We start from the raw sequence: 17,422 nt of genomic DNA, 5'->3' as shown, positions 1-17,422 counted from the left end.
GCACCAGTAGTAAAAAACAGAAAAGCTTAAGCACAATTGAAATGGAAGACAGCACTGCCTGAGGATCTGTCTTTCCAACGTTAAGAACAAAACCCCTCTCTTCCCCTAACTGGTTTTTCTTCTCAAAGATGCAGGAAATCCATCACTCAAGTGGATGATGCCCTGCAGCAAGTCTGAACTATACAGATTCATGTTCAGGTTGATTTAATCTGAATAGCAGATCAGCCAGTAATCAGAGTATACCTTTTCCCTACAATTTTGGGGATTATGCAAGTCTGTGGTAGACTAGTGGGTAAATTATAATATTTGAGATTTCATGTGATGGGAAGAACTGCATTTTTTACTACTCTCCTGCAGAAAAAAAAAAGCTGAGGTCTCAGTGTGTAGAAAACCAACACCTAGAACTAAGGAGAAACTTCCTGACAGTTAGAACAATTAACCAATGCAACAACCTGCCTCCAGAAGTGATGAATGCTCCAACACTGGAAGTTTTTAAGAAGAGACTGGACAGCCATCTGTCCGAAATGGTGTAGGGTTTCCTGCCTGAGCAGGGGGTTGGACTCGATAACCTCCAAGGTCCCTTCCAACTTTATTATTATTATTATTATTATTATTATTATTATTATTATTATTATTATTATCATTATTATTATCATTATTATTATCATCATTATCATTATTATCTAAGCAAAGATGCTTCCCCTTCACATACTGGTTTTTTACACAGATGAATTAGATGTGTATGTATGCACTTGCAATACAGTTACCTTAGATGAAAATATTGTTGTTTTTTAAAAAGCAATCTCTCACTTCCTATTAACTGTTACAACAGCTATATATCTGGGCATGCATCTTCATTTTACAGTTCTTTGAACTTTAGGCTTTTCATATGACAATCTTTATTGTTTATTAAAATATTCTCTGCAAAACCTGTGGCTGGTTTCAGGTAACCTGCTAAAATAAACTTGGCTTGGCCTTTATGGCTTATGACTTATAATTATTGAATGTGCCAAATGTGGCCTATTCAATGCACAATTTTTATTTATTTATGTATGTATTTATTAGAGCGGTGCAGTAGCCTAATCATGAAGATGCTCGCCTTCCACTTGGAAGGTTGAGAGTTCAATCCTAGGTAGTGGCAGATGTTTCTTTCCTAAAACGCAAAGAAAAAAACATCTGCTGTGAACTCCAGGTGGCATCCTGAAGGGCATCCAGTCAGTAAATGCTCAGCTCTGTCCAGTTACTCCAACTCTACCCCAAATAAAGGGATTACAAGATCGTAGAAAGGGAGTTTTTTATTTTATGTATCTTTTAAATTTGTTTGCTGCCTATTTTGCTGCGTGATCACTCTGCTATTGAGTTGTTATTATTACATTATGCTTGGATGTGGTGTATAAACTTAGTTTGTATGTATGACAGATGCAGAAGCAAAAAGGGACAGAATTTGAGAGGGGGGCGGAAAGGCAGAACATCCAAAAGGAACTCAATTGGTCAAACTCTCCTAGAGACAGTTCCCCAGCATGGCAGAGCGGTTGTGTTAACCATGATGCTTTTTTCCAGTGTAAACAATATGGGTATATGATACCCGTTCTTGAAAGGCCACAGCAAACAACCAGAAACAAGGCCAGAGTATTCTCAGAATCAGATGGAAACCATTACATCATTGAACAGAAGAAGGCATGGGAATTTGATCCTTAATTTCAGTATAACTAGGGCTTCCATTTAATATACAGCAATCATTGGAATACTTTCACAATAACTTCTTTACTTTTTCAGCAATATATCTACTTATTAAAAGTTCTTGAACCTGTTTATCTGCTTCCAGTTTGTCATGAGAAGCCTGAGAGGGTAGATCTCTCAGGCTTCTCATGACATAGCTATTGTACGAACCTGGATACTAGGTCAAACAAGCACTCACTCAACCAATAGCACTTGTGATGTTATCCAGTTTGGGTAATGAAACATCTGCAAGAAAACAACCAAACTCCGGAGCACCATGGACCCCTCACTCACTCAACCCTCACTTACCCTTGTTCTTCCATCATCTCCTGCAGCTCCATGCACTTCAGCTCCACCCGCCGTTTCCTCTCATGGTCCAGGATCTCTCGGTGTGCCTTCTTCACCAAGCCAGATTCTACCAGTCGCACTTCCTCTTCTGGTTTGTGCCAAGTGCCTGAGGCACTGGGCTGGGGGAAGCCATTGGATGCCTCCTGGGGTGAAGGCATCTTGGTGCCGTTGTTATAGACAGACATGTAAACTGGGTGGTCTTTGGTGGTTCAGGCTGAAAACTAGGAAGAGAGGAAAAGCACATATTTATTTTTTTATTCTGGAAGGGGGAAAAAAATTCCTCTGAACAATTTACTATTAAAATTAACATTGGCAGATAATTTCATTGGGATCACACTCTGATTGTGTTCACTCAACACGCTTAATTGACGAATTATTGATAACTGACTTAATTTCAGAATATCAAAAATACATTGAATCGTGAACAAGTTAGTTTTATACAACATGCTAAGCCACAAATAACCCAAGCATAGTATGTAGATTCAACAACAACTGTTAACTAAGCTGATTATATTGAATTCACATAGCCAAAACGCTTTTAAGGTGCGAAAGAGAGGCAATAATTATGATGAGTTGAAGTCCATGTATCTTTAAGCTACCAAGGTTGGGAAATATTGCTCTATGATATATTTTCGATGAATAAATATCCTATCTGTTATACAGATAAAATATGCTTCACTAATAATTATTCAGATAAGATTCTTGCTCCCAGGAACAGACACGAGTTAGTAGTCCTTGAGTTACAACAGTTTATTTAGTGACCATTCAAAGTTACAATGGCACTGAAAAAGTGACATGACCCTTTTTTTTATGATGGTTGCAACATCCTGTAGTTCATATTTATGACAGTTGCAGTCTCCCGGGGCCATGTGATTACCTTTTGTGACCTTCTGACAAGCAACATCAAGGGGGAAGCCAGATTCACTTCACAACCATATTACTAACAACTGCAGCGATTTATTTAACAGCTGTGGCAAGAAAGGTTGTTAAATGGGGCAAAACTCACCTAACAACTGTCTCACTTGGCAACAGAAATTTTGGGCTCAGTTATGGTCGTAAGTTGAGGACTACATGTACACACTTAGTATGCTTCATGTAGAAGAAAAGAAAATCAGAGACACATGAAATTAGGGAGCTAAGAAATGGGCATCGCAATCAGTTCATTAAAACATCCTCAAATGTACATGCTAGTAGATGCTAAAAAATAGCATCTGAGAATCAGTTGTTATTGAAACATTAAGTGATCCTTGAGTGTCTACTTAAACAAAAGATCTGCTTAGGGCACACATGCCATATTTTAATAATAATAATACAGTTGGAAGGGACCTTGGAGGTCATTGAGTCCAACCCCCTGCTCAGGCAGGAAACCCTACACCATTTCGGACAAATGGCTATCCAGTCTCTTCTTAAAAACTTCCAGTGTTGGAGCATTCACTGCTTCTGGAGGCAGGTCATTCCACTTGTTAATTGTTCTAACTGTCAGGCAATTTCTCCTTAGTTCTAGGTTGCTTGTCTCCTTGACTAGTTTCCATCCGTTGCTTCTTGTCCTGCCTTCAAGTGCTTTGGAGAATAGCTTGACTCCCTCTTCTTTGTGGCAGGCCCTGAGATATTGGAACACCGCTAACATGTCACCCCTTGTCCTTCTATTCATTAAACTAGACATATCCAATTCCAGCAACCGTTCCTTATATGTTTTAGCCTCCAGTCCCCTAATCATCTTTGTTGCTCTTCTCTGTACTCTTTCTAGAGTCTCAACATCTTTTTTACGTCATGGTGACCAAAACTGGATGTAGTATTCCAAGTGTGGCCTTACCAAGGCATTGTAAAGTGGTATTAATACTTCACGTAATCTTGATTCTATCCCTCTGTTAATGGAGCCTAGCACTGTGTTGGTCTTTTTGGCAGCTGCAGTACACTGCTGGCTCATATTTAAGTGATTGTCCACTAGGACTCTGAGATCCCTCTCACAGTTACTACTATTGAGCAAGGTAACACATATACTGTACCTTTTGAGGGACACCATGGAAATGGCCCATGGAATCTCATACATTTACTACTATAGAGATTCAAAAAAGGGTTCCCAATGCCACATTCAACCCTGGGAAAGCTTGATATCTGAATGATTCATGTATTATTTTGCTCTCAAGCCATTAAGACTGCTTTTCTCACTCTAATGCCCTCCAGTGTGTTACCCTTTAATCTCTAGGAGATGATAGAATCTCAAATCTAACATATGAAAGTCATCAGTTTAAGGAAGGCTGCGTTAGTCACTTTAAAATTAAAGCATAGCGCTCTCATCCTGAAACTGACACTGGGAAACATAGCCAACAAAAGAAACTGGTATAAAGTGCATGAGATAAATCAGAGTGTTTGAATTTCAGAATCAGAATTTGATTTCATTGTAGAGAATAATACTGAATGAAGGAAAGCAAGCAGAGCGAGATTTTACTGATTAGAATTACTCAGTGTTATTGCAAGTCATCAAACAGAAACTCACATCTTCAAAACTGCTATATATCAGTAACCCAAACCAGGCAATGTCGATTACTATATATCGCATTTTGTCAAAATCTGATTGCCAGATTTCAGCTCTTGTCAATTTGAACAGTTGCAAAAGCTTTGCATGACAAAGAAGACTGATAAAAAGACACATCTACTTTTAAAAATTAATTTATTCCAGCTCCTACTTTCTTTTATCTTATCCAGTCAAGAAGTTTATTTCCAGCTTAATAAAAATCAGCAATACAGCTAAGGAAGGGAGGAGGATGGCACCCAAGAACCACTGAGAAAGTATATGCAATATCATGATGCATACAGTGCTGTGAACTAATATAAACAACATTGTTTTAAACAGGTTTAAACCGTGCATTGATGACCTCAAGAGAGATTGATGAACTGTGATTCTCACAATTTCTAAGCCAGCTGAAGGTCAGTAAAGGATCCAAAACCTGGAAACCACATCTCTAACCCAACCAGATTGGGAAATATGATGGTTCTTTCTGTTGTAGGGGAGTAGGTTCCCAGGATACCCACAGCAACAATTACCAGCTTCACTGATGGGAATAATAATAGTAATAATAATAATAATAATAGTAATAATGGGAAGACAAAGCACTACATGGCCAATACATTAAAAAAATAGCTGGGAAAGTAGATAATAACAAGACCTGGCAATGGCTAAGAGCAGGAAAATTGAAGAAAGAGACCGAGGGACTAATTCTGGCTGCACAAGACCAAGCCTTAAGGACAAATGCATATAAAGTCAAAACTGAGAAGACAGCAACAGACAATAAGTGCCGCCTATGCAAAGAAGCTGAAGAAACAGTGGACCACCTGGTAAGCTGTTGCAAGAAGATTGCACAGACTGACTACAAGCAGCGGCATGACGAAGTAGCAACAATGTGCATTGGAAGGTCTGCAAAAAATATCATTTGCCTGTAAGCAAAAACTGGTGGGATCATAAAATAAAGTCATAGAAAATGATAAAATTAAACTGCTCTGGGACTTCAGAATTCAAACAGACAAGCACCTGCAACATAACACCCCAGACTTAACAATTGTCGATAACAAAGACAAAAAAGTCTGGATAGTGGACGTGGCAGTGCCTGGAGACAGCAGAATAGACGAGAAAGAACTGGAGAAGATAACAAAATACAAAGACCTACAAATAGAAATAGAAAGACTGTGGCAAAGCAAGCAAGGGTAGTACCAATAGTCATAGGCTCCTTGGGTGCAATCCCAAAACAACTGGAGCACCACTTGAACACCATTGGCATTGACAAATTTGCTATTACTCAATTGCAAAAGGCGGCCTTATTAGGAACTGCTTCCATCCTGCGACGATACCTGTAATACCATCAAACATCCACATCTGCCTATCCCAGGTCCTGGGTAAGGACTCGATAGGTAGACAAAATGCCAAATCCAGTCTGAACATCTGGCTGACTGTGCAATGATTAATAATAATAATAATAATAATGTTGGAAGGGACCTTGGAGGTCATCGAGTCCAACCCCCTGCTCAGGCAGGAAACCATACACCATTTCAGACAAATGGCTGTCCAGTCTCTTCTTAAAAACTTCCAGTGTTGGAGCATTCACCACTTCTGGAGGCAGGTTGTTCCACTGGTTAATTGTTCTAACTGTCAGGAAGTTTCTCCTTAGTTCTAAGTTGCTTCTCTCCTTGATTAGTTTCCATCCGTTGCCTCTTGTCCTGCCTTCAGACTCTTTGGAGAATAGTGAGTATGAGTGAACTAAGAATGAAAGCTAGGGTAAAGCTGCCTCGTTTTGCTCCTCCCTACTGACCATCAACCTTTAGAGGTAGTCTAGACAAGAAGCACCAACCATAAGGAATAACCCTACCTTTATTGTAAGGCAGACATGTCAAACACAAGACCCGGGGGCTGGATGCGGCCCGCGAAGTGGTTTCATGTGGCCCACGAAGCCATTCTGGAAACAGTGAGGGAACGCCCCTTGCTGCCTTGGCCCTGGCCCAGGCCAGCCAGGAGCCAATGTACAATTTTGTGATGGCCATCTATGCTGAAACGCATTCAGTCTTAGCTCCACAAGGCCATCTGGAAACAGCGAGGAACCAGAAGAACCTTGAGCAGCAGCCTTGAGGAAGTGGGGCTGGGCTTGGTGCCATGGGTGCTCAAGGGCCAGGCTGGGCATTTGACCTCTGCTGCCCAGGGCTCCGGGCAGCCCGCACCACCAACCCCCCCCCTGCATGGCCTGAGAGGAACATTGAGGCTCCTCCAGTGGACCATGCCTTGGCACTTGCCCCGGTCCCACCCCCTTCTGCCAGAGACCCTCAGATCTGTCCCATTCCTGCCAGGCCCGCACAGACACCCTTGACGAGAATGATGTAGAGCTGGCCATGCCCACCCAGTAGGCCATACCCACTCCATCCACGCCCACCCAGTAGGCTGCACCCACCCTGGCCACACCCACCCAGCCCCCTGAGGGCAACCGCAATGCTGATGCGGCCCTCAATGAAATTGAGTTTGACACCTCTGTTGTAAGGTAAAAGGAAGTATTTTACTTCACTAATTGTTGCCAACTCTAGGGGGCGGTGCTCAGCTCCATTTCAAGGCCATTGAGCCAGCACTATCCAAAGACATTTCTTCAGTCATGTGGCCAGCATGACATCATCGAGCTCTGTTACCTTCCCACCAAGTGGTACCTATTTATCTATTTGCATTTGTATACTTTTAAACTGCTAGGTTGGCAGAAGCTGTGGGAGGATGTGAGCTCACACCATCACATGGCACTCAGATCTTGAACCTGGGCTGCCGGCTTTCCAGCCGACAAGCCTAGTGTCTTAACCACTGAGCCACCATGTGGCCCCAAGTAAGGTAACAGAAACTTGCAAGTCTAAAAGTACACCTCCCCCCCCCGACAATCTTGTAGTCCAAGAAACTAGGGAGGGTCCCTTTTGAAATTTTGCCATGTCCCCATTTTTTTCTGTATGCTCAGCTGTCTCTTATGTGTTCATTGCTTAATCTGCTCCTCTTTCTCTTCTGTCTCTTAAGAACATCCTCACAGACCTTTACACTGTGAGAAGCATTAACCAGCAATGTGTGAAGATAGAGCTCAATATAGTGACACTCACCCCATGGCTATAAGGGAGAAGGGTGGTGGTGGCTTTGTAGAGTTGCATTTTTGTAGGGGATTGGATCACCAAACAATACTTTGGTGATATGTTGTATCGAAAACTGCAGTCTCAGCCAATTGCTTTTAACAAAGGACCATGCTAAGAATCAGAGGTCTATCAGAAAATTGCCAGGTCTTCTCAACCCATGCTAGGGTTATATTTCTGAGGAAAAGGAAAATAAGAAAATCTGCAGATTCAAGCAAATTTGGGGTGGGGTGGGGAATATTTACACAGTGTGCTCTTTTGCTTTTTCAAAATTAGTATTATTTTGGTAGGTACTGGCTACCAATACAATTAGTCTGTGACATACAGCCATTCATTTAAAGACCATTCAAAGTGACAATGGAACTGGAAACAGTGACTTACAACTGGTCCTCACACTTATGACCATCACAGCATCACCAGTCATGTGATCAGAATTTGGGGACTTGGCAACAGGCATGCATTTATGATGGTTGTGGCCAGTGCTTTTTTTCTAAAAAAAAAAAAAAAAAAGTGGTGGAACTCACACACGTCATACAACCTGCCTTGCCTACCCTACAAGGTTCCATCCAAAAAATGTATCGGAACTCTGTTCTGGGTGTTCTATAAGAAAAAAAGCCCTGATTGTAGCATTCCAGGGTTATGTGATTGCCATTTGCAACTTCATTAGCTGGCTTCCAGCAATCAAAGTCAATGGGGGAAGCTGGATTCATTTAACAACTACAGTAATTTACTTAACTGTGGGGGAAAAAGATTGTAAAATCAGGGGTGATCCACTTAACAAGCACCTTGCTTAGCAATGGAAATTCTGGTCCCAACTGTGGTCATAACTCAAGGACTACCTGTATGTGCTAAAATTTTTACTCTCTGCTTCCACATATGTTTAACTTGTGTAATTGCAAATAAACCCAAACCAGCCAAAATCCCAACAAGTCTTCAGTGACCCTCTTTGAAGAGAGCAAGACAGCTGGACAAGTTACATGACCCTGGAATTTCTTTCCTCATCTGAAGAAGCAAAGTGAGCATAACCATGAATAGTTTAGTGTTATCTTCATCCATTTAGTTTCTATTAATTTCTAATCTAACAGGGCTCTGCAAGATAGGTTGCCTTGGTATCTTCCCTCAATAGAGCAGAAATTGTGAGATTAAACTTAATATTTTTTTTGAGCTTATTGCAATTCACCACTTCAGATCTTTTTTTTTATTGAAAATTTTTAAAATTTTACAAAAAAAAAAGTTCCCTTCCCCAAACCCTCCCAACCCACCCCAACCCTCCCCCAACCTTCCCAGAATTGAATACAGGCTTAATTAAAATTTAAAAGAAAAAATTTTAAACACAAATGAACCATATACAAATTTGGTTACAATAATTAAACAAATTATAAAATACTTTAACACCAATACTTAAAAAACAGAAAGAGAAAAAGAAAAGAAACAACAAGAAGAAGAAAAGAAAAAAGAAAAAAAAATTAGAAAGAGAAAAAAAATATCTAAAAAATATCTTAAACTTTAAATATAAATTATTCAAAAGCTAAATAATATTTTTATATCATACTTGTATTGTATAAAATTTATCCATCTTTTCCATACCAAAAGGTACTTCTCTTGTGATTGATCTTTCAAAAAAGCCGAAATCTTTGCCATTTCCGCTAAATAGGAAACTTTAAGAAACCATTCTTGCAAAGTAGGCAAAGATTCCTTCTTCCAGCATTGCCCTACTAACAACCTAGCCGCTGTAATTAGATTTAACATTAATATAGTTTCTTTACTGTCACAGTCGGAAACAATACCCAACAAAAACAATTGTGGAGTAAATTTTATCCTTCTTTTAAAAATTCTTTGAATATTCCACCATATCTTAATCCCAAAAGCTTTTATATTTTTGCATAACCACCAAATATGATAATAAGTAGCATCCAACAACCACATCTCCAACATTTAGGCTGCAAGTTTGAATACATACGAGACATTTTTTGTGGATCAAGGTGCCATCTGTAAAACATTTTATAAAAGTTTTCCCGTAAGTTTTGGGCTTGTGTAAATTTAACATTCCTCACCCAAATAATCTCCCAAGTATCTAATGGAACCGATTCATTAAAGTTTTGTGCCCATTTAACCATACAATCTTTAACTAGTTCTGCTTCTGAATCCAGTTCCACTAACACCCCATAAATTCTTTTGATATGGCTTCGTCTTTGATCTTTTATTTGTTTTAACAAATTCTCATCCTCTCTAAGCAAACCCACCTTACAATCTATCTTCCATCTTTCCAATAATTGTCTATACTGAAACCATGAAAAAATAATATTTTCTTGTGTTAAATCTTCCATGGATTTTAATTGCCAATTTTTACCATCCCATCTAAGTAATTGTATATAAGAAATACTATCCATCTTAACTCCTCTTCTTACCCCTTCTATCGCATGCCATGGAATAGCCCATAATGGGATTCTTGAATCACTTCTATAATATTTCTTCCAAACCCAAAGTAAGGAAGTTCTTAAAATATGAGACTTAAAAACCCTGTCAACCTTCTTATTAAAAATTAAATAGGCATGCCATCCAAAAAGTAAATCCCATCCCTCCAGGAGGAGTACATCTACATTTGTTAAGTTAACCCAATCACTAATTAATGTTAACACCACAGCATCATAATACAATTTCAGATTCAGTACCTTGAGCCCACCTCTCTCACGAATATCTTGTATAATTTTAAGTTTTACTCTTGGTTTTTTCCCTGCCCAAATAAATTTGTTGATACCTTTCTGCCATTCATTTAAATTAACCTCATTCTTTAGAATAGGTATCATTTGAAATAAAAAGAGAAACTTTGGCAAAACATTCATTTTAATCGCTGCAATTCTCCCCAAATAGGGACAATTGTAGCTTCTTCCAATTTCCCAAATCCTTTTGTATTTTAACCCACAGCCTTTCATAATTATTTTTATACAGTTTTGCATTAGAAGCAGACAAGATAACCCCCAGATATTTTACCTTATTAACAACCTCAAAATCTGTCAACCTAACTAGAGTCTCCTTATCCAAATTAGTCATATTTTTAAGCAATATTTTAGTCTTATTGTTATTAATTTTAAAACCCGAAACTTGTCCATACTGATGTATCAGTTGTAACAGTTCAATTACAGAATAAGTTGGTTGAGATAAAGTAACAACCAAGTCATCTGCAAAAGCCCTTGATTTATATTCTTTTTTATTGACTTCTATTCCTTTTATTTTCTGTGATTCCCGAATTTTAATCAGCAAAATTTCCAAAGTTAAAACAAACAGCAATGGTGACAATGGACAACCCTGTCTGGTCCCCTTCTCAATTGAAAACACCTCTGACAAACCTCCATTAACTATAAGTTGTGCCGTTTGTTTTTGATAAATAACACGAAGAGCTTGTAAAATTTTTTCTCCAAAATTCATTTCCTCAATTAATCTTAACATAAATTGCCAGTTTAACTGATCAAAAGCTTTTTCAGCATCTAAAAATATCAATCCTGCAGAAACTTGGTTGTTTTTATCCAAATATTCTATTAAGTTAATAATTTGTCTAACATTATTCTTCATATACCTTCCAATTATAAAACCCGTTTGATCCATATGTATTAATTGTTTTAACACCCTCATAAGTCTATTAGCTAGAATTTTCGAAAAAATCTTATAATCTACATTCAAAAGAGATATGGGTCTATAATTATTTGGTAATGTGAGATCTTGGTCTTCTTTCGGAATCAAAGATATGAAAGCTCTGCCCCATGACAAGGGGGTCTCTAAACCCTGTAATATATTGTTAAAAAGTTCTCTTAAAGATTGTTTCAACTCTTCTACCAAGGTTTTGTAATAAATAGATGTCAGTCCGTCAGTACCCGGTGCTTTACCTAATTTTAGTTCTTTAATTACTGTCTCAATTTCCTCAGTGGTAATCAAATCGTTAATTTCTTGTTTCTGATCTTCTGTTAATTTAGGGAAGTGAGCATCTTGTATATATTTATCTATATCTAAAGCCTGTACTTTCATTCCCATATATAATTTTTTATAATAGTCTAAAAAAGATTTCTTAATCAGCTCCTTCTGATATACCACTTTACCATTATAATTTATTTTATCTATAATCCTCAATCTCTGCTTCTTTCGCAATTGATAAGCCAACCATCTCCCTGGTTTGTACCACTTCAGATCTTTGTCTGCAATCCCTTTGTTGCACAGAGCTGAGCTATGGGAGTTGAAGTCCACAGGTCTTAAAGTTGCCAAGGTTCGGGACCCCTGCATTAGACATCAGAACTTTCCTGCTGGCTGATATTCAATGGGAACAAATGAGGAGTGGGACCTTTTCCATTATGGGTTCATCGCTGTACAGTTTCTAATATCACACAAATATCAGGCTGCTTAAAAGAAACCCAGAGAAGCCATACTGAGATCATGTGTTCTATGTTATCACATATTTGCAGTTAGCTTGCTTTTTCTTTTAGCGAAAGAATGAAGGTGAGAAGATTTCAAAAGCTGAGATTCAAAGGAAGAATTTTCTCATTCAATAGTCTTGGAGCTGTGGAACGCGGCTAGCAGTTGTTTTGCGTCTGTAGCAGCTGTGACAAGATTCAGAATGTTCTGTACAGAGTAGAGCCATGCACAAACGTACCCTAATCTGCTTCAAGCCAAGGGCTAGTGCAGGCTATGTCAATTAAAGAACCCAAGCAAGGAAAACAAAAGCCAAGCAGAAAGACATTAAGCTGGAAAGGCTGCCTCTTGTCTCTGAACTTTATCAACATTCTTCTCAGTAGTCAGAAACTATGACTGGGTTTCTGGTTTGGAAGCACAGGAGGTTGAGATCCTTCTGGGAATTTTGCTTTGATGTTTTATGAGCTTTTTATTATGGGAGTTGTAATTGCTTGCATTGCTCGCATACATGATGCTCCTTGTTCCTACTCTTTCCTTTTGACCAGTGATTCTCAACCTTTCTAATGCCGTGACCCCATAATACAGTTCCCCATGTTGTGGTGACCCCCAAGTGGGTGTGGCCACCAATAAGAGGGAGTAGGACAGCTAGGGAAAAGGGAAAAAATGGCGGACAGCATGGTTTGGCGACCCCCGTGAAATGGTCATTCGACCCCAAATGGGGTCCTGACCCACAGGTTGAGAACCACTGCTTTTGACTGTGTGGAAGACAAGATGCTTCCTTTTCCTTGCTTCCACAGAACAAAAGATGCTAATTTGCCAGCTCAGTCATTCACCTTGCAACGCACAGCATTGCAAATATCCAGCAAATACTCAGGAAGACAGGAGTGTAAGACAAAGAAAGGATATTGGAATAAAAATGAATGAATGAATGAATGAATGAATGAATGAATGAATGACACTCTGCACCAAAAGATATAGTATAGTTAGGGAGAACTTAGAATAACAAAGTTGGAAGGGACCTTGGAGGTCTTCTAGTTGAAGACCCTGCTTAAGCAGGAGACCCTATATATAAATGGCTGCCCAATCTCTTCCTGTAAACCTCTAGTGATGGAGCATCCACAACGTCTGGAGGCAAGCCTTTTCACTGATTGTTTTCACTGACAGGAAATTTCTTCTTAATTCTAGGTTGGATCTCTCTTTGATAATCTTCCATCCGTTACTTCTTGTCCTGCCCTTAAGTTCTTTAGAGAATTAGTCAAGAAATAAGAGCCTCAAAAAAGCATCATCACAATGCAGTGAAGGAGTGATTCATCAGAAAGTGAAGATATTAAGCTAGAAGTCTTTTTTAAGTCTGCAATATTGTTTTATCAGTCGCATTCTTGTGCAGAAATCTTAATCTCTACCAGAGACTTGATTTGTAACTTTTGATTATTTCTTGAATATATGAGCTAAGTATATGAGTTAGCCAATAGAAAGGATAGGCAGCCAGTCAAAAATAGTGGCTAGTCTTTACAAAAAGCAGCAATTTCTCCCAAGCTGCCCCTACCATTAGCGCATAAGGATGGTTCCCAGAACGCCAGATGTAACTCATCTTTTTGTCTCTATAAGCCAGGGGTCTTCAAACTTGGCCTTTTTATGACTTGTGGACTTCAACTCCCAGAATTCCTCAGCCAGCATGCCTGGCTGAGGAATTCTGGGAGTTGAAGTCCACAAGTCATAAAAGGGTCAAGTTTGAAGACCCCTGCTATAAGCCATGCAGAAACAAGAACCCTGCAAGAAAAAATCATTGTCCTTTTTGAATCTGCTATGGCTTCCTTAATGCTGCTTTTTATGAGTTTTAATTGAAATTCACTCAGGGAGCTTTCCAATTCATAGGCTATTATTAGAGGCATGGTGTGACACCAATCTCATCATTTATTTTTATTTTGTATTTACCAATCATATTTCTACACCACTTATCTCACCTAAGTGACTCTGGGCTGTTTATAATAAGAAGGAATTATGAAGAACAGAAAGGGATTTGGAATCAGCAATGATCAGGGAGGTAGGGTAGTTACATTCTTATAACATAGTAGACTAGGTTCAGGTACTTTCTAGGAAAATTTAGCTATTGTATGAGCACTTTGTCTGATTGGGCAACCATGTAAAATCATAATCGGACTGCGCACAGCAAGTGAAACTAGATATTCTAACTCACCACAGTCAACTTCTCGCAGAACAACTCATCATGGGCAACTCACCACAGGACAACTTGCTGTGGGACAATTCAACAATTCAATGTAATTATTTGAAATAATTAAAAAAATATTTTAATTTTTGTCATTCACTTTTCATTTTGTCCCTCCTTTGGCATCCTTTGTTTAATGATTCTATTCCACCATTTCTTCGATATTAGTGTAACTCTTGTCCCACAACGAGTTGTCCCATGGCGAGTTGGCTGTGCAAATTGTCCCATGGTGAGTTGGCCATGATGAGTTGGCCACAGCAAGATGGCAGGGGCAAGTTGGCCATGGTGAGCTGTCATAGACCCTAATCAGGGCTATCAGTGTGTTTGTGACCTTACTCACTTTGCAGCCCCTGTCCCCATTCCCTGGGATGATCATGCCCAGGAATTGTGAAAATAGTGTTCCAACTAGTTTGACACAAGGAAAGCCAGAATCTAGTCATTGCCCCCTTTTACAAGGGGCATTTAATCTGCTTCCTTGATGGATTCTGAGTTCTGGCAGAGGAATAAAGAAACCTTTCTAAAAATTAGATGTTTCTGTAGCAAGGAAGATTAATTGGAGATGAGAAGAGCCTTCTGAAATGTGAGATTTAGCCTCCTCTGCAACCCCACCATGAGCCAGGGAAAGCTATTCTGTTAATGAGCTAATAACTCCAGGGGGCATTGCTTATTTGTTGCAGAGACTTGGTGAATCTAACTCCAAACACAAGACATCAGAACCATTTTCTCAGTATTGCTGCATGGAAATGCACCTTGTTCTCCAAAATACTAAATCAGCCTTCCTTCAGCAGGAACCCTGCAGAAATGTTCAATTATAGCTCCATGCCAGATCATCACAGTGATGGGATACATATTCCAACACTTCTGGAAGGCACTGGATTGAGAAAGCTGGATTAGATGTTTCTGTAGGCAGATGGTAAGCAGACTTCAGATTTGATGGACTGTTTTGTTTGTTTTTAACCAAATCCTAAAAACCACCAACCACAAACAGGTGCAAAATACCAGTTCAGAATCCTTTCCCACAAAAATCTACTCATGCCTTTCCTTTCAAGCATTCTGTCTACAACTAATATCTTTAGATGGTGGTGATGATGTTTTTAACTCATCAGATGAAAGACATGGTCAGGAATCTTGGCCAGCTGGTGCACCACTTATAAGCCTGCCTAAACCAGGATGCCCTGAATATAATATATCATAACTTCAGCATCTTAATTATCACTTTGCTAGACTACTGTCTCACAGTTTGTCAGTTTCTTAGAAACTGCATCTGGTATAAAATGTAACAGCTAGTCTATTGGTGGGACAAACACATTATTGCAGCATTTAGTTAATACCAATATGGAAGTCATTACTCTCAGGCCTAAATCAAAGTTTTGATTATTATCTATACAGAATACAAAGCCCTAGAAGAGTAAAACTGGGGTAGAGTTAGGTTGTCAGAAATGCCTTTGCTTGTCTCCTCCTAGTATAGAGGGAGGACCTCTGGGTCATAACTCCTCAAGAGGCAAATGGAGTGTGGGCCAGAATGCAACTGCTTTCAAGTCTAGCTGTAAGGACTCCAACAGCTTCCTATGGAAGTACATCTGAGTCCATTATTCCTGGGATTTGGTAAGACTGTTGAAAGTGTCCCATTTAGATATGCTTTGAATGATATTGTGCAATACTATCTTATTTAGATCTGTTTAGACTTTGGTTTTCACTCTGCTCTGTTATATCATTCAGAGTCTCAATTGATTTACAAATATTGGAAATAAATACATGTTTTGCTCATCCCCCACAGAGATTTTGGAGAAGCTTTTCCTAACCAAATGCTTCCCAGATGTATAGAGACTGCAGCTTCCAAATTTCCAAGGCCTGGCAATAGTGGTTAAAACTTCTGGAGATCCAGCACTATCACCAGGTTGGGAAAGATTTCTTTTCCTTGCCAATCAGATTTCTTTTCCTTGCCAATCAAATATAACTATTTCCCCCTCCCACCTCTGTCCCACTTTATATTTTGTTAGAGCATTTATTTTTAAAAACAGTATTTCCCAAAATTGGGTAACGATACACAAACCCACTACTCAATACCAACAGGGGCATTTAAATTGACTTGACTATTTCACTTACAGAGGACTTTCTGATAAGTGATTTTGGGTAATGAAGGAAAAGGTTTGGGAAGAAAATTAAATCAACATCATTCTTTTGTTTTGAAGTTGGAGCTGTCTGCTCATTAAAGATTTTTTTAGTTGATTGATCACCTGTCTTCAGGCTGATTAATTAAGTAAATTTAAATCAACATATCCATTATTAAAGCTTCACTGGAGCTGCCTTTTACTGATTTTAAAGGGACTATGAAATGACTTTCAGTTTAAGAAGGGAAGCATGCATATACAGTAACAAGGTCATCCTTAAAATATATATACCTTACTCACCGTTTCAGAAATACACTAATATTAAAATAGCTTCCAGGGACAAACAAGCATGCTCTTAAGCCTTGGCCCAACAAAATCATTCTCACTGATGAATTAACTAACACTAACTTTTGTTTAATCTGCAGATTATTTCACTGTTGCACTTCATTGTGTCACAATATTTAACCTGAAAGAAGAGGAAATGGTACCCATCTGACCATTCAGATACATGGGGGGAGAGGAGAGATAGAAAATTAAAGAATATTTCTCCGTGGATCTAGTATGGTGTCAGAAAAGAGTAAACCTAGTAGTCCTAGTTCAGTGATTCTCAACCCTGGCAACTTTTAGATGTGTGGACTTCAATTCCCAGAATGCTGCCTAGAGAATTCTGGGAGTTGAAGTCCACACATCTCAGTGTTGCCAAGGTTGAGAAACACTGACCTATATAGATATACAGGTAGCCCTTGATTTACAACAGTTTGCTTAGTGACTGTTCAAAGTTACAAGGGCACTGAAAAAAGTGACATGACCATTTTTCACACTCATGACCATTGCAGCATCCCCAAGGTCATGTGATTTACATTTGGATGATTGAGAACTGACTCACATTTATGATGGTTAAGTGTCCTGGGGTCAGGTGACTTTCGCAACCTTCTAACAAGCAAAGTCAATGGGGAAACTAGATTCATTTAACAACGGTGTT

General features: G+C 39.0%; 1 protein-coding gene across 4 annotated transcripts in view; it reads right to left on the bottom strand.

Annotated features, from left to right (window-relative positions):
• The window catches only part of SRRM3 (serine/arginine repetitive matrix 3), a 187,499-nt gene that overhangs the window by 77,972 nt on the left and 92,105 nt on the right, over nt 1-17,422 (bottom strand). For all 4 annotated transcript variants that reach the window (XM_039334630.1, XM_039334628.1, XM_039334627.1 and 1 more), the window contains one exon: nt 2,029-2,288. In XM_039334630.1, the coding sequence (XP_039190564.1) occupies nt 2,029-2,252 (224 nt within the window). In that variant the 5' untranslated portion in view covers nt 2,253-2,288. The remainder of the gene's footprint in view (nt 1-2,028; nt 2,289-17,422) is intronic.

This window comes from Crotalus tigris, unplaced genomic scaffold, assembly GCF_016545835.1.
Source record: "Crotalus tigris isolate CLP2741 ecotype Arizona unplaced genomic scaffold, ASM1654583v1 scf7180000017632.1879674, whole genome shotgun sequence".
In the NCBI taxonomy this organism is placed as follows: Eukaryota; Metazoa; Chordata; class Lepidosauria; order Squamata; family Viperidae; genus Crotalus; species Crotalus tigris.
The sequence above is the reverse complement of the archived record's forward strand: the minus strand, read 5'-3'. Positions and strand labels throughout refer to the sequence as shown.